This window comes from Globicephala melas, chromosome 10, assembly GCF_963455315.2.
Source record: "Globicephala melas chromosome 10, mGloMel1.2, whole genome shotgun sequence".
Classification (NCBI taxonomy): domain Eukaryota; kingdom Metazoa; phylum Chordata; class Mammalia; order Artiodactyla; family Delphinidae; genus Globicephala; species Globicephala melas.
Window position 1 is genome coordinate 9,974,804 of NC_083323.1, and position 27,468 is coordinate 10,002,271.

Below are 27,468 nucleotides of genomic sequence, written 5' to 3' on the forward strand. Positions count from 1 at the left end.
ATGGCCCCCGAGATGGACCAGTTCTACAGGTCCACCATGGCCATCTACAAGGTGAGTGTGTGCATGGCCCAGGCCCCGGCTGCCGCCCCCGCTCCCAGGGCTTGAAGGTCGGCCAGCTCTGGAGGACAGAGAGTGAGCATAGCAGCAGCGTGTTCCAGGAAAGAAGGCCTAGAACCAGGCTGGGCTGAGCAGTGGGCATGGGGGTGGGGGTCCCTGGGGGCAGTCGGCCACTCCAGCCCCAACCTGAGGCTCCCAGAGCACGGGTTCAGCCAGTGAGTGACAGGACTGCTGAGACAGACTCGCAAACACTGGATGAGGCAGGACAGCACCCAAGGTGGCCTTAGCTGGGAGCAGGGGGCCCGCCCGAAGAGCCACCTGGCTGCCCCAGGGTAGGGGAGTCTCTCTTTGTCTCTTTCTCTCTGTGTCTCCCTGTCTGTCTCTCTCTGGTTTCTGAGCCCCTCACTCAAACTTCCTACTCGACTCCAGGGGGGTTGCTGCCGTCTCCATAGACATTTGCTGAGCACCTACTGTGTGCAGGACACTTTCAACATGTAAACCTCACAACACCCTATCTTTGAGGTAAAAAATAATCACCTCATTTGATAGATAAGAAAACTGAGGCCAGAGAGGCTGAACAGCTAGTTCAAAGTCACCAAGGGAAGAAGAGGGACTGCTGAGATTTGAATCAAGACCCAAGTCTAAGTCCTCTACACAGGGTGCTCTCCAGCTGGCCATGGCCTGCAGCGGCCCAAGGGCCTCGGCCACAGCCTTGCTCCCCAGGGGCTCTTCTTTGAGCAGGGCAAGGTCTGCCCTTGCCCCTGAGGTGGCTGAACTCAAGGCAGCGCTGAGCCACGCCCAGCTGGGCGCTGTGACAGACCACAGGCTTCAGCCAGTGGGAGGAGAACCTTCCAGGCACGAGTTCCTGCTGGGCAGGTGGTGATCTGGAGCCGGCCAAGGGGACCCCGGTCTGGATCCTGGCCTCTGAGGTCCTTGCAGCCGAGAGCCAGAATTCTGGGTGACTCCAGGTTTCTAGGCGGGCTCCCCTGAGTCAGGCTTCTCACGGGGGTTGGGGGTGCCCTGATCCTGAGGCCCATCATTCCGTCTTCCTCTCCCCATCTCTACCCTCCCACCACCCTTGGACTCCAGAGCATCATGGAGCAGTTCAACCCCGCCCTGGAGAACCTGGTGTACCTGGGGAACAACTACCTCCGGGCCTTCCACGGTGAGTGCCAGGCCCTGCAGGCTCTCAAAACCCCAACGACACACACGTCTCTATGTCACCCTGATGCTGCCACTGAGCCCACTGCCATACCCAGGCCACCTCTGCACCCCCAGCCTGGCACCCTGACCTGCCCCACTTCCAGCCACCTACAGCCAGACCTCACCACTCGCTCAGCGCCTGTGCAAACAGCTCCCATCTCCCCCATTTCCCAGCAACTGCCCCACCCCCAGAGCTAATCAGCAGAGGGTTGTGAGCCACCTGCCGGGTGGACAGGCCAGGGACACACCCAGAGCTGAGTGTCACCCAATCCCTCCCCGCCCTTTAGGACTTCAGAGTCCTCACAGCAGTGACCTCAGCCCGTGCCACCCCCAGACCCACTTGATGCCTCACAACACACCTGCCCACGCCCTCCCGGGCACACACAGATGCCTGCACCCCGCCCCCTCCCAGACAGAAACAGGCCGAGGCCCTGCGCCCTGCCCCGCAGGGAGAGCCCATTCCCCGCTTTTTCACCCCCCCTCCTCTGGCCGATGCCCCCTCTCCACACACGCTGCCCAGGGCACCCCATCCCTGTCACTCACACCTACGCCAGAGCCCGAGGCATCCCCTCCACACCCAGAAGTGGGGAGGGGCACACGGAGGAGGGCTCCGGGGCTGGACGCATTCCTCTCTCCACGCAGCTCTGTCTGAGGCGGCAGAGGTGTACTTCAACGCCATCCAGAAGATCGGGGAGCAGGCCCTGCAGAGCTCCACCTCGCAGATTCTGGGTGAGGCACGCCTCTTCCCCTCCATCTCCCCCACTCATCTTCTTAGGCCTGGGGGACACTCCTCCTAGCCCCCCTCCCCCCACCGGCCTCCTCCTGTGTTCCAGGCTCCGGGCCCCCCTCTGCCTGCCTCCCTGGTGCCTCCCCTCAGGCCCGGGACCGGCCTTGGCCCCCATTCTCAGGTCCCAGAGAGGGTTCCTTTTACAGTCTGGCCCTTCCAGGAAGTCCCCCCCAAAGACACAGGTCTTGCAGCGCAAGGCCCAGAGCCCAGACTCTCGTCTGGAGCCAGGGCCCCTCCGCTCCCCTCCCTGCAGGACTTTGCCATGGCTGGGACAGGTGCTGCCAGAGGCCCTGAGTCGTATGGGGAACCCCTGGAATTTGGTCCCCAAATCCAGCCTTGGGCAGGCCCTTCTGACAGCTGCTGGTGGGAAGAGGGTGGGCAGGGTAGGTCCCCGCACTGAAGCTGCTGCTCTCTGTGCCTCCAGGTGAGATCTTGGTGCAGATGTCCGACACCCAGCGGCACTTGAACTCTGACCTGGAGGTGGTGGTGAGTCCCAGAACCCACAGCCTGGAGGGGTCACTTGGGAGAGTGGGCTGCGTTCTATGGGGGACGAGGGTCTCCACACCCTTCCTCAGAGAGGACTTTGGTGACATGACAACTGCGGCTGCCCTTTTGGGCACCTGCCAGGGCCCAGCTCTGCTGGGCACACTTACCTGCACATCTTGTTCAAGCTCCAGCAACCTGGGAGGCAGGTGCCATTTCTATCCCCATTTGACAGAGGAGGAAACTGAGTCTCAGGGATCTAGCCACTCGCCCAAGATTCCAGAGTGAGTGGAGGAGCCAGGAAGCGAAAGGACCGTCACCCACGTGCATCAGGCCCTGCCCCTACCTGCCTCCCCAGGGAGCAGCCAGTGATCTGACCTTACACACCTAGGAGAAAACCCTTCCACGGCCCTGCCACCTGCAGAACTAAACCCAGCCCCTCGCTAAGGGGTTCCAGGTCCTGCTGAGCCAGCAGCCTCCCTGGCGCCTCCAGTCACAGCCCAGCCAGCCGGAAGAGCTGCCCTCTGCAGACACGCCTGGCGTCCCCACCATGGGCTGCTGTCACGCTGTTCTCTCAGCCTAGGATCCACCCACCCCCACCCCTGCTGGCCAGTACAGTCACCCCCTCCTCCAGGAAGCCTCCCCTGACTCCTGGGCAAGTTCAGTCTCTCCTCCCTCTGGACTTCAACAGATGCTTCTATCCATTCTTAGCAAGTGTGTGGTGAAGAAAACCAGCTCTGCAGCCAGAGCACCTGGGTTCAAAGCCCAGCTCCACCAGTTACTGGCTTTGTGACCTTGGACAAGCTACTTAACCTCTATGGCTCAGTGTATCTGTCTGTGAAATGGACATAATCATAATAACTGCCTTGCGGGATTCTTGTGAGCATTAATTGTATTAATAAGTATAAACTATTGACCTTGGCAGCTGTAGCCTTCTATGTACCTTAGCTATGATCATTAGAAGCAGAATTTACCCCCATCTCTATCCCTGCCAAGACTGGAAGCTGTGCCAGGGCTGGGACGTGGTCTTCTCTGTAACTCCAGGGCCTGGGACAGGGACCTGGGACCAAGCAGGGCTTCACTGACTGGGAAGGAAAGAATAAGCTTTGAAAAGGGAGCGGGGCTGGGCCAGAGGGAGAGGGCCTTCCAGAGGTTGCCGGGGGCTGAGCAGGTGCAGAGATGGCATCGGGCAGAAGAGAGCTGGGGATGGGAGGCAGGCAGAGAGGGAAAGGTGGGCGGGGCTGGGTGTGAGGAACCTTGGAAAGTCCGGAAGGAAATTTCAACTAATCGTGGAAGTGCACGGTTCTCAAACGTGTGTGTGGGAGACCACTAGAGGTCTGGATACTCTTTGGGGACACCATAAAGTACTCATCAGTTTGGTAACCATGTTGAAATGGGGAACAAATTCACCAGCAGAAAACATGCATCCACTACACTCGATAAAACCAGGACCCTTGGTCCCTCTCCTAGGCACTTTGAGGCTTAGCGCTAAGCCCGTGCCACCTCCTGGGGCTTGGGCGGGGAGTTACAGAGCAAGGGTCACGCTGGCAGCCTGCAACTTCCTGTCCTTGTGTCTGATGGCTCTCCATGTCACCTGTGGCACACCTGGGCTGGACGCGGACGAGTGTCACCCAGGCCTACTCTGTAAGGAGAGCTGCCTTCTTTGGGTACCAGCGTCTTGGCTGTGACAAAAGGGCAGGGCCCTTGGCCAGAGCCATACTGGGCCGAACACGCCAGAGGCCACCTCCCCCTTGGGCTCATTCATTCGACAACTATTTACTGCCCTGTGCCAGGTACTGCTATGGGTACTGGGGATACAGCAGACAAAACCCCCTGCTCTCCCCAAGGGGGAACCAGACAAAACCCAGGACAAGTAAGTGAGTACAGATGTGATGGGTTAGATGCACAATAAGCTGTGGAGAAAAACAGACCAGGGAAGGGGCGTAGCAAGTATTGGAGGGATGCAGTTTTTAACAGATGCTCGAGGTGAAAGGCACTAGAAGGGTGACATTGAGAAGAGGCCTGATGGAGGTGGGGAGAGAGTGGGAGACACCTGCAAAAAGCGTGTCCTGGGCAGAGGGATCGGCACATGGGAAGGCTTGAGGAGGCCCACGTGGCCGGAGTGGAGGCAGTGAAGGCCAGCGTGGAGATGACCAGCCGCTAAAGGGGCTGGGCCTTGAGGGCATTGTCGGAACTCCGGCCATGCCTCTGCGTGTATTGAGCAAAGGAATGACAGGATCTGACTCAAGTTAGGTTTTCCAAAACCAAACCTTTTTTATTGTAAACTAAAATACAGGCATAGAAAGTGTCACTGAACAAATTCGAGCTTAATGTATCATTATAAGGCAAACCACCTTTGAAACCCCCACCCCGGTCAGGAGCTTTGCCAGCCTTTCCTGGAGCCCTTCTACATGCCCCCATCAAATCACAGACCCCCTCTTCCTCCACAAGGGACCACTGGTCCAACACTGCCTTGTGTTTCTTCGTAATTGATCACCCAGTTGTATGTCCCTGGATGCTAGAATTTGTCTTGCTCTCTTTTTTTAAATATGTCTTTGAGTCTCTTTTAATCTACTGGCTCCCCCTCCATCCCTTTCTTTTCCTTACCATTTATCTGTGAAGGGCCTGGGACCTTTTGACCTGTTGGTTTTCCAAACACTCCTCATGCAGCTCAGCTTGTTCCTCTGTCCTCTGGACCCAGAAGCTTGATCAGACTCAGGTTCCATCCGTTTGGCAAGACTAGAGTGGGTGCTGGCTTCTTCCATCAGGAGGCATGTGGCTCCTGCCGCCTTGTGACGGTAACAGCAATGGAGGCTGTGTGTCCGCACCCACTCGTACGTGGAGTTACGAGATGCTGCTATTCTGCTCTTTCACTTATGAACTGGAATATTTCTCTAAAGAGACGTTTCTTCTTATGTGCTATTTCTTACCCAGTGGCACGCTTCTTATGGGAAAGACAGGACAAAGGCTTATTCCCGCCTTGTCAGCTTCCAAGATCATGAATTTTCTCCCTGTCATCCTCTGAAGGTGACCAGTTAGCTTTATTGTTTTACTAGCACCATCATTATCATATTTTTTAGTATCTAGTCAGTCTCATAGATCTAAACATATTTGTTGTGTTTTACTCCTTTGCAATCATTATTTCACTGAAGTTGAAAATGTCCCCGCTTTGACCAGCAGAAGCCTCTTCAGTCTGGCGCACGAGCCCTTTGGCATAACTCTCATGGTTCGGACAGTCTCCTTGCTATCCAGCCTGACGAGATGTTCTGCCCTCATCTGGTACTTTGCTGCTCTACACGTAGAATCAGCCATCTCTCCACGAAGCCCTGTTTTTATTTTTTGCTTTTAGTGGAAAGTGGTATTTCAAGACCATAATCTGGGCACTAGGGGTGTCCATTGGGTTGATCGTTGCTCCTAGGCTTTTTCAGTGGCCAGTGCTATACAGACATACATACATACACATGTGCATATAATAGATATGCTACAGGTGCCTAGATACATGATATATGCCTAGATACATACCTAGATACATACACACATAGATACATACATACATTTGTACAAACATATATATACACATACATACGTGACAATATATATAGTTAAAGATAGAACACTTCATAAATTCATACTGATACTTCCAATTCAGATTCAGCACTAGATTTTTACTTAACCTCTTCCCTATTCCACCAGTATCTCTTTTGTTTCACATCAAGAATCCTGATTCTTGGGAATTCCCTAGTGGTCCAATGGTTAGGACTCCATGCTTTCACTGCCAAGGGTGCGGGTTCAATCCCTGGTCGGGGAACTAAGATCCTGCAAGCCGTGCGGCGCAGCCCAAAAAAAAAAAAAAAAAGTCCTGATTCTTAAGGATACAGAGAATGAAAGAATAAGAATATCCCATAGTTACCGTTTGCTTTATCTCATGTTACATATACACAACAGTCTCTGAATAATGACAGTAATTCTACCACCACCAATATGATTTCTGAGAACTGTTAAAATCTGTTTTGCATTTGCTCTCCCCAGCATCTCCCCACTTTCAAAATACAGGCATGCTTTGGAGATATTGTGGGTTCTGTTCCAGACCATCGCAAAAAAGCAAATATCACAATAAAGAGAGTCACACAAATTTTTTGGTTTCCCTGTGCATATAAGTTATGTCTACACTATACTGCAGTCTATTAAGTGTACAATAACATTATGTCAAAAAAACAATGTTCATACCTTAATTTAAAAGTACCTTATTGCCAAAAAATGCTAACCATCATATAAGCCTTCTGCAAGTCGTAATGTTTTGCAATAGTAACATCAAAGATCACTGATCACAGATCACCGTAACAGATTATGACAATAATAAAAAAGTCTGAGCTACTGCGAGAATTACTACAATGTGACACAGACACAAAGTAAGCAAATGCTGTTGGAAAAATGGCACCGATAGACTTGCTCGACGTAAAGTTGCCACAAATCTTCAACGTGTGAAAAACGCAGTATGTGCAGCTGCGCTTGTCCACACTGTCAGGACCCAGAGCTGCTGCGCCTTGCTTGCTCCCCTTTCACCCTCATTGATCTTTGTTTACAAGTAACTACATATTTAATGTTCGCCTCAAACCACGTGTCCATGTCTTGCTCGTCGTTTTGGCCTTGTTCTGACTGTCCCCACAGGAAGGGCTCGTGTGAACAATGTTCTCTGAGTTCTGACACCAAGATAACAGCTTGTTCTCCTTATACTTGAAAGTCAGATTTGCTGGATATAAAATTCTTGGCTCACATTTCATTCCTTCCTCCCTCTCTTCCTTCCTTCCTTCTTTCTCTTTCTTTCTTTCTTTCTTTCTTTCTTTCTTTCTTTCTTTCTTTCTTTCTTTCTCTTTTTTCTTTCTTTTTCTTTCATCTTGAATGTTGCTGTTGAAAAGTCTGATAATCTATTTCTTCCATTGTAAATCACTTGCTTTTTCTGCCTTAGATGCCCAATTTTTTTCTTTTTCTGAAATCTAGTAACTTTTCCAGACTATTTCTTGATATTGGTTAGTCTGGGACAATATTCTTAGTTATGTGGTATACTCTTTCAATATGTAGTTTGAAATCGTTCTCTTTTTTTTTTAATTTCAGGAAACTTGTCTGGAATTACAATTTTTAGACTTTTTTTTTTTGTTCTCTTTCTCTGCGTTTCTTCTTCAGGGACTCCTATTATCTGTGTGTTAGACCTTCATAGCCTGTCTTCAGTATTTGTCTCTTCCTCTTGGCTGAATGGACCCCATATTGTCATATGGATGAGACTGGAGTTTGGGGGAGGATCTGGGCTGGGACATACATCTGGGAGGCATCAGCCAGTGGACTGCATGAGCTCACCAAGGGAGTGGTGTAGATCGAGAAGGGAAGAGGCCCATGGCTGAGCCCCGGGGCAACTCAACCTTCGGGGACCAGGGAGATGAGGGACACTGAGCAAAGGACAGAGAAGAGGCAGCTGGGGCGTGTGAGGAAAACAAGGAGAGGGTGGTGGGCTGGAAGCTGAGGGAGGAACTTGTCTCAGGAGGAGCGAGTGGCCAACTGTGTCCAATGATGATGAAGGGGCAAGTTGGGTGAGTCCTGAGAATTGATCATGGGGCTTAGCGAGGTCATGTCTCGGGGATTTTGAGAACAACACTCTTTCTGGCGTGGTGGGGCAGGAGCCTGATGGAGGGTGTTCAAGAGCAAATGGGAAGAAAGGAGCTGGGGTCAGCCCACAGAGACAATTCTTTCAAAGGGATTTTCCTGAATCAAAAGCAAAAGGATTTCTCAAGTTACTGGAATAACTCGATACATAGAACTTACAGTGCATGTTCTCAGCAGTGGGTCTGCTCTCAGCTTCTGTACTGAGGGGCTCACAGGACCCCGCTAATGGAGCGTGTCCCAGGGGGAGGGGAGCAGGGCACGGCAGCCTCTGTTCTCACTTGCTGGGAATTCCTCAGCCTGCCCTGGGTTTGGTGACTTCATTGTTTCAGAAGCCACCGGCTAATTATAGGCAGTCCTGTGGTTCCCCCACAGCAAGAGTTCAAAGTTCTCTTCAAGTATCAACATCTTATTAGATCAATTTCTTCGAGAGCTTGACAATGACTTTCCATTAAACCACTGATGCCTGGGCCCCGTCTGATTGGGGCATCCTGGGTCTGTGTCCTCTATGCTGTTGGCGATCACAGCCAAGCCCTGGTAATGAGAAGAATTACAATCCACCTGCTTTAATCCTGTCCTGCTCTAATGCATGTTTCCGTGGCGTGACATAGTCCCTACGCGACTAGAAGCAGGAGCCATACCCTATGACATGGAAGGTGGCTTGTTCATAAGTGAGGTTTCCTAGGCGAGGGGAGGGGAAAGCTAGGAATTAGGAAGAAGGGTAAAGCCCCCAGCTTGTCTGCTGCACTGAGAGCAATAGCCCTTCAGGCTGTTTTTTTTTTTTTTTTTTTTGGTACGCGGGCCTCTCACCGTTGTGGCCTCTCCCGTTGCGGAGCACAGGCTCCGGACGTGCAGGCTCAGCGGCCATGGCTCACGGGCCCAGCCGCTCCGCAGCATGTGGGATCTTCCCGGACCGGGGCACGAACCCGCGTCCCCTGCATCGGCAGGCGGATTCTCAACCACTGCGCCACCTGGGAAGCCCCAGGCTGTATTTTAAGAACATTTTAAAAGAGCTCCTGCACCCAGGCCTCCCTGGGGAGGACAAGCACCCCCCCAGCCTCCTGGGTCTCTCAGCTGGGGTTGGGTGTCGCAGCCTCCCATTTCCACCATCATGACAGCCCCACCTCCTCCTGAATCACTTCAACAAGCCAGCTCTGCAGTAATTCAGGTGTTGCCAGTGTGTCCATTCTATTGGTTTTGTGCATTTTAAATATTTTCCACGGCCTTAGGCGTGGTTCAAGTTCATGTCTCCAGGTACCATTCACCGTCTCTATTAATGCTCTGGTTGCCACGTTTGCCTGGGTTTTGAGCATCAGTCCCAACCCTGCATCTTCCATAAGCCCTGTTGTTTAATTGGGCGATCTGGCAGGATGTGGCAGTTTTCAGGAACATATGTCCTGTGTTGGAGCAGAACCTTGAACCGGGAGGTCCTGCAGGTATAGGTCAGGAAGGCTCACTTCCTTACTGCCTGGATCCAGCAGAAAAGGGCCCCCATGGGGCAGAAATGGGGACTCAGAGAGGCGTGTAACACTGATCCCGTGCCAGCCCCCAAAACACACACTGGCAGCCACACTCAGGGGTTTAAGGCCCGGCTCGTCCTGAGGGGGCCACATCCAAGCTCCCTTATAGACCAGCAGTTAGCAAGGTTTCAGAAACAACTGTGGAAGAAAAACTGAGAACTTTTATAATTTACTGGTCTTTCCTGACGACCAGCATTCCTTTTCCTGAGGGACAGAGCTCCCACAGCACAGCTTGGGGACGCCCGTGGCAGGAGGCAGGATCCACCCAGGGTTCTTTTTTTTGTTTTTAAAGTCTTTATTGAATTTGTTACAATATTGCTTCTGTTTTATGCTTTGGTTTTTTGGCTGCGAGGCATGTGGGATCTTAGCTCCCCGACCAGGGACCGAACCTGCACACCCTGCATTGGAAGGCGAAGTCTTAACGACTGGACAGCCAGGGAAGTCCCCCACCGAGGGTTCTTGAGCCGGGACTCCTGAGGGGAAAGGCCAGGCAGACAGAGAAGGCTGAGCAGAGTTGGAAGTGTCCCCAGAGGCGGCAGCAGGATGGGAGATGCTCCTCTTTGCAAAGAGTACAGATGGAAGGATTTAGGTCTGATGTCCTAACAACACGGAGTGACCCAGGGAGCACTGATGGGGGACACAGGGGAACATGCCAGCTGGCCACCAAGGCCCACAGAATCAAGCTCATTGGGTTCTAGGGCTGGACCTTAGGGACCATCTGGGCAAAACTTTCCTATTACAGATGGGGAAACTGAGGCCCAGGGAGGGGCAGCAACTCATCCAAAGTTACAGGGCAAATTGGAGGCAGAACCAAAACGGCTAGAACGAAGATTTTCTGAGCCTGAGCCCCAAAGCCTTCCTGGTCCTCCTGGTCACCCAAGTGGTCAGCCACCTCCTTCTCACCTGTCACGGGAACCTGCCACCCCAGTGAAGCCCTCAACAGTTGTGAGCTCTTTTGCTGGGCCAGGCCCAGCCCACGGTGCCGGGGCCACAGAGATGGGACAGATCTTGTTCATGCTGCCCATACAAACAGGCTATGACCAGGGGCCCAGCAAGAAATTCCATCTTATGGCTGGAGGAACGAACAGTGAACAAACAAGTTGTACACATGCCAGAAACAAAATGAGAGAGTGATGAATTCTGCCTGAGGAGTCGGGGGGCCTCCCAGCAGAGGGGGCAGTGAAGCTGGTATTTGAAGACTGGTAGGAAATTCCAGGCATAATCAAGGCACAGACTGAGACTAAGAACCGGAAGATGTCGACACATTTATGGAGGATGTGTTTCAAGCCAGGGACTGCACTAAATGTTTTGTATGTTTAACCATTTAATCCTCCATCCAAATAGGTGCTCTTGTTTTACCCATTTCTCTGATGATTGGCGAGGTGCCTGGTGTGTTAGGAATGCAGTGGGCAATGTATTGGAGTGAGCAGTGCAAGGAACTCTGGGGCCTGGGGATGATAGGGCCGCCCTGATCACCCCCACCCTGCACTCCACACAGGTGCAGACATTCCATGGAGACCTGCTGCAGCACATGGAGAAGAACACCAAGCTGGACATGCAGTTCATCAAAGTGAGTCTGGCCACGCATCCTGGCCCCACAGCCCATCACCAGCAGGACCGTCTCTCCCCTTTTGAGGGATGGGCACACTGAGGCCAGCGCTGGGCATTGACTGGCCCCAGGTTATACACGTTCCCAGCTGAGTCCCTGCCCCTGTCCAGTACTCTGGCCCATAAGCCAGGTGCCTTGAGCTCTTTGACACGGGGGTCTCCCTCCTCTCTCCACCCCATCCAAGGACAGCCGCCAGCACTACGAGATGGAGTACCGCCACCGAGCCGCCAACCTGGAGAAGTGCATGTCCCAGCTGTGGCGTATGGAGCGCAAGAGGGACAAGAATGCGCGGGAGATGAAGGTGCAGGGGCTGGGGGCGACACGGGGCTCCGAGGGGACCCCCAACACCCGCTGGAGCTCTCCCACCCAGCACTGGCCCACCTCCAGGAGCGTGTCCCGCCCCACCCTGTGTGGCAAGCATAGCTGGAGAGGTCAGCCAGCCCCTGGCGCGTAGGCATCACTGTCTCAGGGACACCCTCAGCGCCGCTCCTTGTCCTGTCACTGCCTGGCCCTCCCCACACTCCCCTGGCCTCCTTGCTTCTCCTACTTCATTGAGAAAACCTGAGGCCCTCAGCACGCTGCTCCTGATCAAGGTAGCAAAGGCAGAATCCACCAGCAGCCCCGCCACCCTCCCCCTCCCTCCTGCCCCCCCGGCTAAGGCCAGCCCCTCCTCCCGAGCTCAGGGCCCCATCCTTGGCCTCTGCCTTCAAGACCTCTATCTCCTTTCCTGCCTCCTCTTCTGGCTCCTTTAATAAGCTCATGTCTCTCCTCTTTGAAATCTTCGCTCCCAAGTAGGGGGTTATTAATCAATTAATTTGCATTTTCATTAAACCAACTCTCTCACTTCTGTGCTTGGCCCTGTGCCAGAAGGATGGCTCAGACACCAGTCCTACCTGGGAGAAGTGCCCGGGCCAGAGGGCAGGCAGAACCCAGGCTCGTGAGGATGAGGATACACCTGAGAGGGCAGGCGCAGAAGCGAGGGCAGGCTGGGTGCTCAGGGGAGGCTTCCGAGAGGAGGTGGCTGGTTCAGGAAGGAGAGAGAGGCTTCAGACAGCTGGCACTCGTGGGAGTGGGATGAGGGACACACCCCCTGCCTCCAGCCAGAATCCCCTTTTCCCCCAGGAGAGCGTGAACCGGCTGCATGCGCAGATGCAGGCCTTCGTGTCTGAGAGTCAGCGGGCAGCTGAACTGGAAGAGAAGCGGCGCTACCGCTTCCTGGCTGAGAAGCACCTTCTGCTTTCCAACACCTTCCTGCAGTTTTTTGGCCGGGTGAGCTGGGGCTGGGGGACAGCTACATGAAGCCTTCTGGGGGCTGTGCACTCTGTGAGCTGGCTGTGCATGGGAATTCCCCTCCCTTCCTCCCCATTCCCTTCTTTCCTTCCACCCTGGAGATATTTATTTTATTTACTCTCTCCATCTATTTCTTTATTCGTATCATCACATATTCATTCATTTATTGTCATGATTTTTTAAAATTCTCACATTCAGTAACTAATTCCTGCATTTATTCATTCATGTATGGACCATTTATTTTTTTCATTCCTGTTTACATACACTCACTATTCACAAAATCATTAACTTATAGGTTTATTCAATTACTGTCTATGAATTTTCTCATGGTATTTAAATCTTCTATGGTCTTGCTTTGTCTGATCTGCTAGACTATTGTATTTCTAGTAGATTTTGCTTTCTGCATTTAGCTGCCATGTTGTTTAGTGCTGTGGGGTTTATGACTTGACTATTATACCTTCTCTGTAAATATTGCCATTTATGTATATAATATATCTCATAATCCAGTCTGATACTTTTAATTCCACTTTGACATTAATATTGCCCTTCCTACTTTCTCTTTTCTTATCTTTAAGTGTTTTATGTTACAAAGATATAGCTCAGTTTTGACTTTTGACCAGTCTGACTATCTATGTCTTCCAGTAGGAGAATTCAGTTCATTCCCGTTTAACCGAACAACTGGTATACCTGCCCTATTCTTTCTGGATAACTTGAGTTAACTCTATTTACTTTGTCGTTTCCTCTTTTTCTCCCATTCTTGTTCTCGTCAGTTTGATAAAATATACATTCCTCTGTCAACTTTAACAATACAATAGCCAGTTATTTTACCAGCAAAAGCAAGCTTATTCAGGAACAGTCAGAGGAACTGCAATTCACGTTATGTGAAGTATGGCAGACCACGCGCAAATCCAGAGAACAGGGACTGACAGCTTGTTTTATGGGGAAAAGAGAGGAGTTGGGAGGGGCTGTAATAACCAAAGAGTCCATTGGAGGAAGCTGGGAGTCCAAAGTATGGAGGTTTCTCATTGGTTGGGCTGCTACAGTCTGATTGGCTGGGCTGTCACAGGGGTGGGGGTTGGGGGAGAAGTTTTCTTCTGCTGCTGGATAACAAAGTAGGCACCAACTTCCTGTGGGAGATGTGGGCTTGCTTCTCTTACTGCTTGGAATAATTGAGGCCACGTAGCAGGGTATGTGAGCTCCCCCTACAGGCCTGCCCCTACCCCAGTTTTAGCTGAGATTCATTTAATTTATTTAATTCCACATCCCTCTCCCCTTTATTATTTTGGAAAGCCTATTGTTCTTTTCATCTCTGCTCATGATGACCTCACTCTGTGACCCTCATAATCATATATATTTGTCTATTATGTTTTTCAAAAAATAATGCCCACCCCCCCAAACACACTACTTGGTCCTTTGCTCCCCTCACCCCATAAGGGGAGACGTTGCGAAGGATTTTCCTGCCCTCCCTGATGCTCTAAGACGAGGCTTGTAAGGTCTGTGCTCCTCTTCTAATCCTTCCAAACCACCACCTCTTGGTTTTGCCAAGAAACTTCAGGACTTTTAGTTCCAGACCCTCACTAGTCATTTCTTTGCAGCATGGCCCTTCTATTTCAAGAATCTGTACTTATTACATATATTACCATGGCCAGTGCACCACCATCGTCCACTAACATTTCACCACACATAGGATCAGATACAATGCTTACCACTGTTTTCAATCCTTTTCACCTCCCACTGTCTTGAGGTTTCTGTTTTGATGAATTGGCATGGCTGGAGAACTTGCATGAGTATTTTCTGCATATACACTGTCGGAATCCTTGCATCTCTGCAAATGTCTCACTTTTACCCTGCTGGTGAGGGCACATCGGCTGGTTGAAGGAGCGGCAGCCTTTTTTTTTCTCATGGTCCAAGATGATTTGCCCCTGTTTTCTAGTGCTCGGTGTTGTAGGTGCTAAGTCAGGTGCTGGTCTGTCTCCTTTCCCTTTTAAGTAACAGGCTCTTTCTCTGTGGATGCTTGGAGATTTTCTTTGTATGCTTGGAGATTTTCTTTGTGTCCTTGCAACTCGGAGCTTGTCCCGGTACCACCTAGATGAGTGCCTGTCAGTGGCCCTTCAGCCTGCAGGCTCAAGTCTTTCTTCAGGTCTGGGGAGCTATTTCCTCTTCTGTTTCTTTAATTATTATCTCTCTGCCATCATTACCTTTTCTCTTGCTGGAACTCCAATCATTTGAGCCTCCACATCTATGACCATCTTCTCCCCCACTATGTCTATTTCATTTCTTCTTGCTCAGTATTTTGAGATATTTCTCCTCCTTGATCTGCAAGCGACTGATTCTGCTCTCAACAGGACTGTCCTCTCTCTCTTTTTTTTTTTTAACATCTTTATTGGAGTATAATTGCTTTACAATGGTGTGTTAGGTTCTGCTTTATAACAAAGTGAATCAGCTATATATATACATATATCCCCATATCTCCTCCCTCTTGCGTCTCCCTCCCACCCTCCCTATCCCACCCCGGACTGTTCATCTGTTCAATTTTAAATCTTAACATCATGCTTTGTCTGGGTAAGAAGGTCTTTGTTTTGCAGTAAGTACCCTTATCAAGTCCTTGTTAAGCTTGTCACTCCCTCCTCTCAGCTGCCAGGGTGGTTTGCTGTGTTCTCCTCGCTGACCACTGGGTCCTCCACTAGATGCCTTGTTTCTTTCCTTTGCCTCCTCATGGTCCTGTTCCCACTCTGGGTTGAGCTGAACTGCGAGGGCTCAGGCAGTGGTGCTGGCAAATGTGGGGGGGGCAAGAGAATGGAGCAATCTCTACCCAGTGGGACCCCACTCTGCCCCAGGTCTTCCTTTTGCAAGCATCAGCTGTCACTCAGCCTCTCATGTGGAGAACCACAGCAGACAGGGCTTCTAGGGAAGGTTGTACAGGTTGTGTACTGCACAAGGAAGCCTGGCTGAGACTAGAGCTATGTTCTGCTCTCCAAGCTGAACATACTGGTGCAGACTGTGTTTGCCTGAAGAAAGGAGCATCATTACCTTTGCCATCCTCTAAAGAAGCCATCCTCTAAAGAAGATGTGATACACACACACACACACACACACACACACACACACACACTGGAATATTACTCAGCCATAAAAAATGAAATAATGCCATTTGCAGCAACATGGATGGACCTAGAGATTATTATATTAAGTGAAATAAGTCAAAGACAAATATCATATGTTCGTTTGTATCATTTTTTAGATTCCACATATATATGTCATATGATATATATGTCATATCATATATGTGGAATCTAAAAAATGATACAAATGAACTTATTTACAAAGCAGAAATAAACTCACAGACATAGAAACAAACTTATAGTTACCAAAGGCGATAGCAGAGGGTGGGGGGAGAGTTAAATTAGGAGTTTGGGATTAACATATGCACACTGCTATATATAAAAAAGGTAAACAACAAGGACCTAATGTATAGCACAGGGAACTATACTCAATATCTTGTAATAACCTATAATGGAAAAGAATCTGAAAAAGAATGTATATGTGTGTGTGTGTGTGTGTGTGTGCGCGCGTGTGTGAATCACTTTGCTAACACAACATTGTAAATTAACTATACTTCAATTTTTAAAAATTTATCAAGAAGGGCTTCCCTGGTGGCACAGTGGTTGAGAGTCTGCCTGCCGATTCAGGGGACACAGGTTCGTGCCCTGGTCCGGGAAGATCCCACATGCCGCGGAGCGGCTGGGCCCGTGAGCCATGGCCGCTGAGCCTGCGCGTCCAGAGCCTGTGCTCCGCAACGGGAGAGGCCACAACAGTGAGAGGCCCGCGTACCGCAAAAAAAAAAAAAAAAAAATCAAGAAAATTAAAAAAAAAAAGAGGCCATTCTCTCACCAAATGTGTACCCACCAGGCTGTGTCCATCCAGACAGAACATCTGTTTCTAAATTACAAAGAAGTACCTTAGGGGCTAGCAGCTGCCCAAGCCTATGGATGGCTAGAACTCAGGAAAGCCAGCAGCCCCTCTCAGCGCACACTCAGGAGGGACACTTGATGTTGCCCTACCCAAGTGTCTCTGTGACTGCACTGCTCAGGCCCCTGAGCCCTGTTGCCTGGCCTCTCACTTGCAGATCCTCAGGCCCCGGCCAGCCCACTGGTGGTCAAAGTTCTGTCCTGCCTTCTGTGAAAGTCCAACAGGGGCCACATCCTCCCAGTCACCCTTCTTGCATGTGGACTTGCCCACCTCCCTGGCCTGGCCCAGCTGTTGACCCCTCTGGGGAGGGGGATGATGGAATCTGCAGGAGGGGAGGGGCCAGGGCTGTTGGGAAACCATCCTTCCATCATTCCCTAAAAATCCTTGCATTTTTCCAATGTCATTTGTTCATTCATTCATTTATTGAACACATAGTCTTTGAGCCCAGATGACATATCAGGCTCTGGTTCTATTTGGTATCTGAGAGAGACCCAGCCAGCCAGCCAGCCAGCCTCTCTTTCCTGATGCCACAAACATGGGCTCCGCTGCCCCTCCCCCAGCCTCATTGCTCTTTCCATTACTTTCTATTTCTTTGTATTCTTGTTCAGTTTCCCAAATACTGTGCCCTGGCTGCAAATTCTGGCAAGTGATTTCATTTCTGAGTCTCGTTTTCTTATCTGGAAAAGGAGGGAAATAATCGCCCCAGCAGAAGGTTGGTGCGATGGTGGAGCCTGGCCTATGCGGGAGCCCAGCGGGATTAGGTCCTCCTGCCCCTGCTCTCTCCCCTCCAAAGATGAAAACAAAGGCTCCCATTCAGGAGACCCGAGTGCTTGCGGTCAGCCGCCCCCAACAGCCGGCAGCCGACTCCCGCCTCCCCACCTCGGGGTCCTTACCTTGCCAGGTCCTCCCTGAGTCTCTGTTTCTGATCCCAGGGACCCTCTGGTGCTGAGCAGAGGTGGGAGACGTGGCTGGATCCAGTGACTGATCCCAGCCCCGGCTGACATTCTCCCACTCTCACCACCGCACCCAGCCCCGGGCTCAGGGCTCCGCCTTCTCCCACCCTACCCCACCCCCACTGAGTGATCCTTCAGGGAGGAGCTGCTGCTTCTTCCTTTAAACAGTTGTATTGAGATATAATTCACACACCATGAAATTCACCCATTTAAAGTGTGCAATTCAACGGTGTAGTATAGGAACTTCCGTGGTAGTCCGGTGGGTAAGACTCCATTCTCCCAGTGCAGGGGGCCCGTGTTCCATTCCTGGTCAGGGAACTAGATCCCACATGCTGCAACTAAAAGGTCCCACATGCTGCAAGTAAGACCCGGCACAGCCAAAATAAATAAATATTTTTTAAAAAGTGGTGTGGTATATTCACATCCATTGCCTCAAGTCAACTTAGAACATTTCATTACTGCTAAAAAAAAAAAAATCAGTACTCCTTAGCGGTCATTCCTTGATCCTCCCATTCCCCCTTGCTCTAAGCCACCACTAATCTACTTTCTGTCTCTATAGATTTGCCTCTTCTGGCAATTTCATACGAAAGGAATCATACAATATGTGGTCCTTTGTGACTGGTTTCTTTCACTGAACGTCATGTTTTTCAAGTTCATCAGTGTTGGAGCATGTGTCCATACACCATTCCTTTTTATTGCCAGATAGGATTCCATCATCGGGATGTGCCACATGTACTTACCCATTCATCAGCTGATGGACACCTGGCTTGTTTCTACCGTTTGGCTATTACGAATGGTGCTGCTATGGATATCCACGTAAAAGTTTTTCCGTGGACGTGTATTTTCATTTCTCATGGGTATATAGGAGTGGAATTGCCGGACTGTATGGTAACTCTATGTTTAACTGTTTGAGGAACTTCCACACTCTTTCACCATTTTACAGTCCCACTACCAGTTTATGAGGTTTCCAATTTCTCCACATCCTTGCCAATACTTGTGACTGTCTTTTTGATTCTAGCCATCTGAGTGAGTGTGGAGTGGTATCTCATTATGGTTTTGATTTGCATTTCCCTGATGGCTGTTGATGCTGAGTATCTTTTCCTGTACCCACTGGCCGTGTGTACATCTTCTTTTGGAAGGAAACTGCTTTCCGCCTGTGTCTTGAACAGTTAGCCTCCAACATTAAGAGGAGAGCTGACTCCTCCGTTGGCTGCCTCCTGCTGAGTGATCGCCCCCTCAGGAGGGAGCTGTGGTTTGAATGAACCAGACTTCCCCTAGGTACAGGGGAATAGGTAGCATGTTGTCTGACCCAGCTGGGCTTTAGGACATACACGATCTAACTCCTAAGACAGTGAAGCATAAATATTTACCTGTTAAGTATATCTGTACGCAGAATGCACAAGATTTAAAGAACTCTTCACAGGAAGGTGTCTTTCTCATCTGCCTCCAATAATCGGTCCTTGCTTAGTCCAAGTCTAGTCAATAACACGCCTTTCTACCTCACCGTCAGCTTCTCTGGGTTTATCGCAGTTGTGTAAGTATACCTCTAGGATAAATGCCTAGAAATGGGATTGGTGAGTCCAGGGATATAAGCATTGGCTGTACCAATTTACACTTTCACCAGCAATGGCGGAGATTCCCTGTTTCCTTGACAACAGTATGCAAGCAAACTTTTTGATTTTTGGTAATCAAAAAGATAAAAATGGTATCTCAGTGTAGTTTTACACTTGTTACGCTTGTCTTATAAATGAGATTGACATCTTTTCGCGTTTCAGAGCCATTTGATTTTCTTTACTGTGACATGTCAGTATCTTTTCCTCCATTTTTCTTATGAATTTGTACGAGCTCTTTATATGTTACTGAAATTAGCCCTTTCATAGTGATGAGTTGCAAATTATTTTCCCAGTTTGTTCTTTATCATTTGATTTTGCTTATTGTGAGTTTTGCCGTGGTAAAAAAAGTTATTTTTATTTAGTCAAATTTATCAGTCTTTTATAGTTTAGGGGGTTTGTATCATACTTAGAATGGCTTTTCTTTTTTTTAATATTTTTCTTACATGATTAATTTAATTTTTAAATTTTTGACTGCGTTGGGTCTTCATTGCTGCATGCAGGCTTTCTCTAGTTGCGCCGAGCAGGGGCTACTCTTCGTTGCGGTGCGCGGGCTTCTCATTGCGGTGGCTTCTCTTGTTGCAGAGCACGGGCTCTAGGCGCACAGGCTTCAGTAGTTGCGGCACGCAGGCTCAGTAGTTGTGGTGCACAGGCTTAGTTGTTCCACGGCACGTGGGATCTACCCAGACCAGGGATCAAACCCGTGTCCCCTGCATTAGTAGGCAGGTTTTTAACCACTGAACCACCAGGGAAGTCCCAGAATGGCTTTTCCACTCTGTAAATACTTTTAACATTCTCCCCTGGTCTCCTCTATGTTTCTTCCCAACCACTGGCTAAACTGCCTAAAGGCAGGGCTGAGGGGAGCCAGTGAAGTTGAGTGCCGTCCAGGCCAAGACTCAGTGCTGAGGCCATTACTCCGAGAACCCCCTAGCACCCTGGCAGGCACTTTCAAATTGGACAAAAACCCTTTTTTAAATACAATAAGCAAAACTTAATGGTCTCACTTTGCTTACTGCCTCTGAAACAAGCGCACGAAGGCCTTTGGAGTTTTGTCTTTGTGCTGTTTTGCTAATTAACTATGCAAGGCAACAGAGGGGGCGGCCACCTAGCCACCAACTGAACTAGTTCCTCCTGCGACTTGAGGCACTGAGGCTTTCTGTTTTGCTGCCTGAGATCAAATTTTCAGCAGCTGGGCCAGACTGAAGGGAAAAATCATGGAAATGTAGTCACAGGAAGCTTCCTCAAGACAGATGAGTACAGGCCATTCCATTGCTTACTGGTTGAGAGACCTCGAGCCAGTCATTAACTGCTCTGACCCTCAGCATCTTCTTCTATGAAATGGGGATAATAATGGCACCTACCTCGCAGGGCTCCTGGGAGAATCGAATAGGATAACGGAGGTAAAGTCTTTAACACTGGGCCTGGCACAGAGTAAATGCTCAGCAAAGGGAAGCTTTTATTATTCCTAAGGTGACAGTCCTGAACTTGGCCTTGAGGGATCGAGTATTGGAGTAGAAAATGGAGAGACACTGATAACTGGAGAGCAGAGTGTTTTGATTGTACCTAGGATGACCTGAGCGACAACACAGAGAGGTCAATGCCACTGAAAGAAGTTTTATTACATATCACACTTCCCAAGAGAAAGGGTCATGACACACTACGCAGGGCCACATGGGAGTCGTACTGGGGGATGGTCAAGAGGCAGAAGGAGCCAGGGGAAAGCATGGCCCAGAACCTTTGTTATGGTTTCCCTGGGAAGGAATGGGCAAAGAAGGGTAAGCAAGTTTAAGTAAGTTTAGGATTGGATGGTTTGAATAATTTCAGTGGGCTCTGGGCTATAGGGGTTATTCTAATTGTCTGGTACCTGGCTTGGGTGATTTAGGGCAGGGGAAACTTTGGTTTGGTGTGTGAATTAGAAGGAGGTGATTGGGGATATGGGTTTTGGGTTGGTTGGTTTGCATATGAAAGGTGTGCTCCAAGCAAACTGTTTACTATCTCTAGGAATTATCTGGCCCTGTGAGGTGCAGTCTTTTCAGACTGACAAGGCCCCACGATGTCAAAGCATCATGAAGTACAGAAAATTAAAAACATGATTAATACACACAGCAGGTCTAACATTTAAAACCTTCCCACCCCAAGTCGTTATGGACTATGTGGTCAGCGGCTGAGTTTCCTGTCCTTGAAGGTATTCAGGCAGAGTTAGATGCCCGTGTATTGGGGATACTAGAAAAGGGATGCTTATGTAAACTAAACGGACTGGAAAAACTATTTGGATGTCTTCTTTTAGAAAACTACTCAAACTGGCTTAAACAGAAAAGATGTTTATTATTTTAGTCACTGGGAAGTTCAAGGGTTTCAGGTACAGTTGGATCCAGGAGCACACAAGATGTCATCAGAAATTTGCCACTGTCTGTTGCTTAGTTGAAGTGTCCTATGCCGGCTTCGCTCTATCCATTTAGCAAACCCCGTGAGGTGAGAGAATATATTTTTCCAGATTGTTCCAGGGTAAGTTCCGGGACTGGGTTCTTTGGTAACAGTTTTTGGGTAGGTGCACATACCTGACTCCCTCTCTGTGGCCAAGCCTGGACTGCACCCTTACCCCTGCATCAGACAGTGGGAGAGCCCCCGTCAAAGCACAAGACTGAGAGACGGGTCAGGGGAAACTCCTCCAGGAAAAGTGAGGGGCATTTGACAAAAGACCGGGAGGGCTGGCCAGTGGGTGAACCCAAAGTGACCACAGCGATCTTTGGTTCCTTCCAGCTGGAAAGTCCGGTCATCCTCAGCTTGCAGGGCCCGAGTTCCCGGGTCTAGGATGCCAGTTTTGAGTCCCCGGGATTCTGGGGTCTGCTTGGATCTCGCTGACCCCCGTGTCCCCACCCGGCCAGGCCCGGGGGATGCTGCAGAACCGCGTGCTGCTGTGGAAGGAGCAGTCAGAGGCCAGCCGCAGTCCGTCGCGCGCCCACTCCCCGGGCCTGCTGGGCCCCTTGCTGGGGCCGCCCTACCCCTCGGGCCGCCTGACGCCCACCCGCCTGGACATGGTGAGGCCCTGGGCGCCCCCGCCGCCGCCGTTCGCGCCCCCGCCGCCGTTCGCGCCCCCGCCGCCCCCGGCACCCTCCGCGGGGCCCTGGGGCCTGAGGCCCTCCGCCTGGAGCCTCCTCCCCCCGAGGGTCCCGTCCTTCGAAGCGCCCCTCGGCCGGCCCTTCCGCTCCAGCGTGACCTCGGCGCCCCCGTGGTTGCTCGGCCGCAGGCCAGAGAACCCCTACGCCGCCGACGCCTGGGACTGGGGGTGGGGGCTGGACTAGGGCGCCGCGGCCCCGCCCCTCCCCGCCCCACCCTCCCCTGCCCGTCTCCCCTCGCAGCCCCAGAGGCCTCTGGGAGAGTTCGGCTCCCCACGCAGCCGGCACGGCTCCGGCTCCCACGGCCCCGAGCCCACTGAGGCGAGATACGCGTCCCAGCTGGAGCCAGACCGCCGGTCCCTGCCCCGGACGCCGTCCGCCTGTGAGTACCCCCGGCGCCCGAAGCGCAGAGGGAGGGCCAGGTACCCAGGTTGGGGACCCGGGGCCGGGAAGAGGAACCGAGATTGCGCTGCAGCAGGAGGGATCGAGGGTAGACGCCAGGGAGAACTTCCCACCCACGTGCCGCGGCGCTCTCCTGCCCCTCGGCAGCCTCGCTCTACAGCATCAGCACTGAGCGCTCGCGCTCCAACTCTTTCGGCGAGCGCCCGGGCTGCAGGGGCGGCGGCGGCGCCCGGCGAGTCCGCGCCCTGGTCTCCCATTCGGAGGGCGCCAACCACACGCTGCTGCGTTTCTCGGCCGGAGACGTTGTGGAGGTGCTGGTACCGGAGGCCCAGAACGGCTGGCTCTATGGCAAGCTGGAGGGCTCATCCACGTGAGTAGGAGCCTCGGGGCGCAGGGTGGGTTGGAAGGAGGACCGGAAAGCCTGGACTTCAGCTGCAACTGAGTCTTCCAGGATGGAGGCTGTCCCTGGGCCTTCGAACAACCCATCCCCCATCCCCCATCCCCTCCTCGTCCCACACCAGTTTCCTCATCCATTCAACGAGGGTAGGAAGAGTCTCTTTATCAAGTTCAGGGTGGTGTTCCTTGAGAGGGTGGTAGAGGATGGGGAATGGGAAGGTTCTCTCACAAGTGGGAACAATACAGAAACCCTATTGCTTGAGCACTTACTTTGCGCTTTACACTAAGAGAGGGGGCAGCTTGCCTTCTACCCTGAGGGAGTCCGCCAAGCTCTGACGGAGGGAATGGACAGAGAGGGGGGCCAGGCGCAGGGGCGGTGCTGGGACCTTGCAAGCTGAGTGTGCTCACCTCCTTGCAGTCAGGCGCAGTGGAAATCCTTAAAGAACATAAACGGGCTGCTTTTGACACCATGAGTAGAAGGGGGAGGCTAGGGAGTACACTGCAGTCGCGGTAAGCCTGGAGGAAAGCAGGGATCACTCTTTCTGCCAAAGAAAAAGGGGAAGGTGAGAGCTTGCTGGAGCCGGGCAATGCCCCCCACAGGGCTTTATGGGCAAGAGACTGTGTGGTGCCCACGCCCACTCACGCTAAGGAGAGAGGAATGAATGAGGACAAGAAGAGGGGATGAATGAATGGAGCGTCGACAGGGGAGTCAGCAAGTGCATGTGAGGGCGCTTGCCGAGATGGTCATGTGATTAGTAGATGGACAGGTGGAGGATGGATGAGGGCGTAATGGGGTGAGCAGGTGGATGCATGCTCCTGTGAGCAGATGGGTAGATGGAAGGGGGCATGGGAGGATGCACAATGTGGGGTGCATGATAGAGAGGCGGGCAGGTGGGCAAGTGCTGATGGATGGGTTAGTGGATTGGTGGTCCTTGGGTGGTTGCCCACATGGATCATGGATGGGTGATGCATGGATGGGATGACGTGTAGATAGATGGGTGGATGGCAGGTGACCGCATGGATCAGGAATGGAAAGAGGAGCCGGTGGGTAGAGACGCGACTAAGAACACGAGTAGTGGAAAAAACACCTGCTTTGCAGACCCGCATCAGAGGGCAGCAGGGTGCCTCCCTGAAAGTCCCCAAAACAGGTGTGTAGCAAAGCTTCTGGGGACCTGATTATAAAACCACCCAGATCTGAGCTCTCAAACCGCGTTCCTGGGACATCATTATTCTTTCTGTGACTCAGGTTAGGGAAAACAATGGCAGGTTTCCTCAGTAGGCACTTTATGGTGAAGACAGAAGTAAAACGATCTGAAATGGTTTTACTCTGTCAGTTTGACTTGAAATAGCTTCCAGTTACCTACAGGTGAGAATGTTATTGATCGGGTTTGGGGATGTAAGGTGGCTGTTTGGAGAACACTTTCCCAGATGTTCTGCAAGAATCTAATGGGTTCCATGGAGTCTGAAAAGGCTAAGGAACATGGATCATAGTGCCTCTCCCTCATCCCTGGCTGCTCTGAAGATGCAGTAATGAGCCTCCAGCCAGACAAAGACTCCAAGAGCAGGGTGGCTGGGGTCACCGGGACCAGAGGGCCTATGGTGGAGGGTTGGTAGCCAGGCATCCCCGACTCTGGTTCCCCATCCTCTGGGCTCCTACAGCTGCCTTTCGTCCCCCCAACCGGTCCCCTTTGCCTCACCCTTGTAATCATCTGTCTGTGGGTCTGTCTGCCCCCCGCCCCCGGGCTGGCTGGGAGCCCCTGGGGAACAGGGACTGCATCTGGCTCTCCGTGGACCCTCGTGTGGTGGGTACTCAGCAAGTAGGGAATGAAGCTGTCACCACATGTCCTTGGATACAATGCTTTCCTTCTCGGATCTCCAGTTCCTCCTCGCTAAGGCGCCCCAGCCCCTGGTGGGACATGAGGCTGGATGAGTGACTTTGAATGTCAGGAAAGACCTCCTTCAGAGGATGAAATGAGTTACTCTTAGAGCCAGGCCTGGCACACAGCAGTGCCCGGTAATCGTCTGCTCCTCTTAGAAACCTGACACCATTGTCAGGCTTTTTGCTTCCACCCCACAGGAGCGGCTGGTTCCCCGAGGCCTATGTGAAGCCTCTGGAGGAGCTGCCCATGAATCCCTTGAATGCCTTGAACCCCGTGACCTCCATGAATCCCACGAACCCCTTGAACCCAGTGACATCCATGAACCCCATGAGCCCTATGAATGAGCTGCCTTCCAGGTACCGCTGTGGTCAGAGATGGGGCAGGGGCGGGGACTCCAGGGGGGGGTGGCCCCAGCCACCAGGAAGGGCATCTCTGAGCTGCAGTCCGGAGTTAGCCCAACCTCCTTCAGCTCCTGGAGAAAGGGCACCCCCATCTCTCTACGTGTGAAGGTCATGTGTCCATCCCTCTGCCTCCTCTCAGGACTGCCTTCAAGCCAAGTCTCCTCTCACCCAGGGGCAAGGGAGGAGGATGTAGGGTGCTCAGGGGCCCAGCAGATGGGGTGGGGGTGGGGTTGCAGCAGGGCCTGACCCCTGACCCCCTTCCCGTCCCTCCTTTCTCTGGGCTCAGGTCCTACCCACTCCGGGGCAGCCACAGCCTTGATGACCTCCTGGACCGGCCAGGCAACTCCACAGCATCCTCAGACTACTGGGATGGCCAGTCCCGCTCCCGAACCCCGAGCCGGGTCCCGAGCCGCACCCCCAGCCCCGCATCTACACCCTTGCCTGGCAGCCGCCGAAGTAGCATGGGCAGCATGGGGGTGGCCAGTGACATCAAGGTGAGCCCCCTCCCCCAGTCTGCCCTCAACCCTGGGGTGGTCCGGTGGGCAGGAAGACTGGAGACCAGGTAACCCTCCCTGCCCTGCCATTGGCTCTGTCCAGCCTCAGTCTGCCCATCTGTGCCGGGAGGGGTGGGATGGGCTTCTGAGTGTGGGGTGGAGGGTGGGGTGAATGCATTCCTCTAGTGGCTGGGAGCCCTGGGCCCCTGCTGGGAGCACTGGAAAGGCCTCCCCTGGGGGCGGTGTTGGCCCTGGGAGGTGGCACTTTGGCCCAGAGGCTCGTCAAGTCTGAAACTCACAGCATCTTGGGTTTCGGAAGGCTGGGCCTCATTTCCCAGAAGCCTGGCGCTGCAGGGGCCTCTGGTCCAGTGCTCTGCCCTGCTGGATTGGGGAGTGGGGGGTGGGGCAGGGGCTCTCTTGCTCCTTCCCACCCAAACCTGGCCCTCCCTCCCCGCTCACTGCAGAAACTCATGTCCTGGGAGCAGCAACCCCCAGAGCTCTTCCCTCGGTGAGTCCTTGAGTGAGGGTCAGAGGGGGCCGGGCTCAGCAGAGGGCTGTGGAGGGGAGACAAAGGTGGGCGTGAGTGGAGGTGAACCGACGGGGACAGGAGGTAGGGGGGACACCTGGCTCAGATGCCCAGCTGCCTTCCCTGGATCCACAGCCAGCTGGGGACCTGGGCCCCTCTCACCCCCTCCTCTCCCCCAACAGGGGCACAAACCCCTTTGCCACCGTAAAGCTGCGTCCCACTGTCACCAATGATCGCTCAGCGCCCCTCATCCACTGAGGTGCCTTCCTCCACCAGGGGTCTGAGGTCGTGCCCCCGACACCTGCCTGGGGGCTGCCCAGAGCTGGCAGCAGCAGAAGCAGCAGCAGTGGATCCAAGGAGCCAGGGCCCTGGTACCGGGGGCAGCTGCCCTTCCCCAGACCACGCCCCAGCCTGAGCAGTTCCAAAGGCACCGGCCTGGGGTCTGGGGACTTCAAAATAAAGCAGCCGGAAGTGGGGGACAGAACCATTTCTTCCCCTCCAGGGGCCCCGGACTCTCCCTGGGGGCCTGCCTCATGCCCCCCAACCTCTTTCCCCCTTCTCTGTCCCACTGGGGAGGAGCCCCTCGCACACCCCCTCCCCTGCCCCACGCACCTCCCCTGTTTAACTTGTGTAAACGGTGAGAAATAAAGCAAGTGAGACACGGCAGCGGGACTGGTGGAGTCTGACTTGGGGTACAGGGTGGGACAGGGTGGGGATGGAGACCTCCCACTGAGAAGGGAGTCCAGAAGGTTCTAAATGTCACTGGCAGTTCCCTGGGAGGCCTCACTCCCTCCCAGCCCTTCACATCCCTCATTTTAAGTTAAGTCTTTAGGTCTGGCCTAACTCCTGCAAGCTGGATCCCCCCCTCTCTGGCCCAGGCTCATTTCTGCTGTGGGTTCCCTAGAGCCGGACGGATGGCAGTAGTTGAGGCCTGGGACCATCAGCAAGTCACCCTCGGGTGCCCTGGGACACAGCACCCTTTGTTCCGGCCCATCCCCACCCCCCTCAGTCCCAGGCTCTGGCTTGGATTAGCCTTATCCAGGGGAAAGCCATGGAGGCCCCTCCTGGAATGTGGCCTGGGGGCGGAGGGCGGGCGAGGAGTTGAGGTGATTAGGGCTGG

General features: G+C 52.4%; 1 protein-coding gene across 1 annotated transcript; it reads left to right on the forward strand.

Annotated features, from left to right (window-relative positions):
- BAIAP2L2 (BAR/IMD domain containing adaptor protein 2 like 2) lies at window positions 1-27,005 on the forward strand. Its single transcript, XM_030856002.3, has 14 exons — window positions 1-51; window positions 1,147-1,222; window positions 1,903-1,989; window positions 2,472-2,533; window positions 11,201-11,272; window positions 11,496-11,612; window positions 12,434-12,580; window positions 22,019-22,171; window positions 22,493-22,631; window positions 22,799-23,021; window positions 25,125-25,283; window positions 25,615-25,822; window positions 26,287-26,330; window positions 26,531-27,005. Exons 1-14 carry the CDS (start codon window positions 1-3, stop codon window positions 26,604-26,606), a joined length of 1,614 nt encoding a protein of 537 aa, XP_030711862.1. The 3' UTR covers window positions 26,607-27,005.
- Window positions 27,006-27,468: the final 463 nt, after the last annotated feature.

Bases quoted from the DNA above. Each gene is read 5' to 3' on its own strand.
- BAIAP2L2 (XM_030856002.3), top strand. From the start codon at position 1: ATGGCCCCCGAGATGGACCAGTTCTACAGGTCCACCATGGCCATCTAC. The intron at 52-1,146 runs GTGAGTGTGTGC...CTTGGACTCCAG, and splicing joins CCACCATGGCCATCTACAAG to AGCATCATGGAGCAGTTCAA. The intron at 2,534-11,200 runs GTGAGTCCCAGA...CACTCCACACAG, and splicing joins ACTCTGACCTGGAGGTGGTG to GTGCAGACATTCCATGGAGA.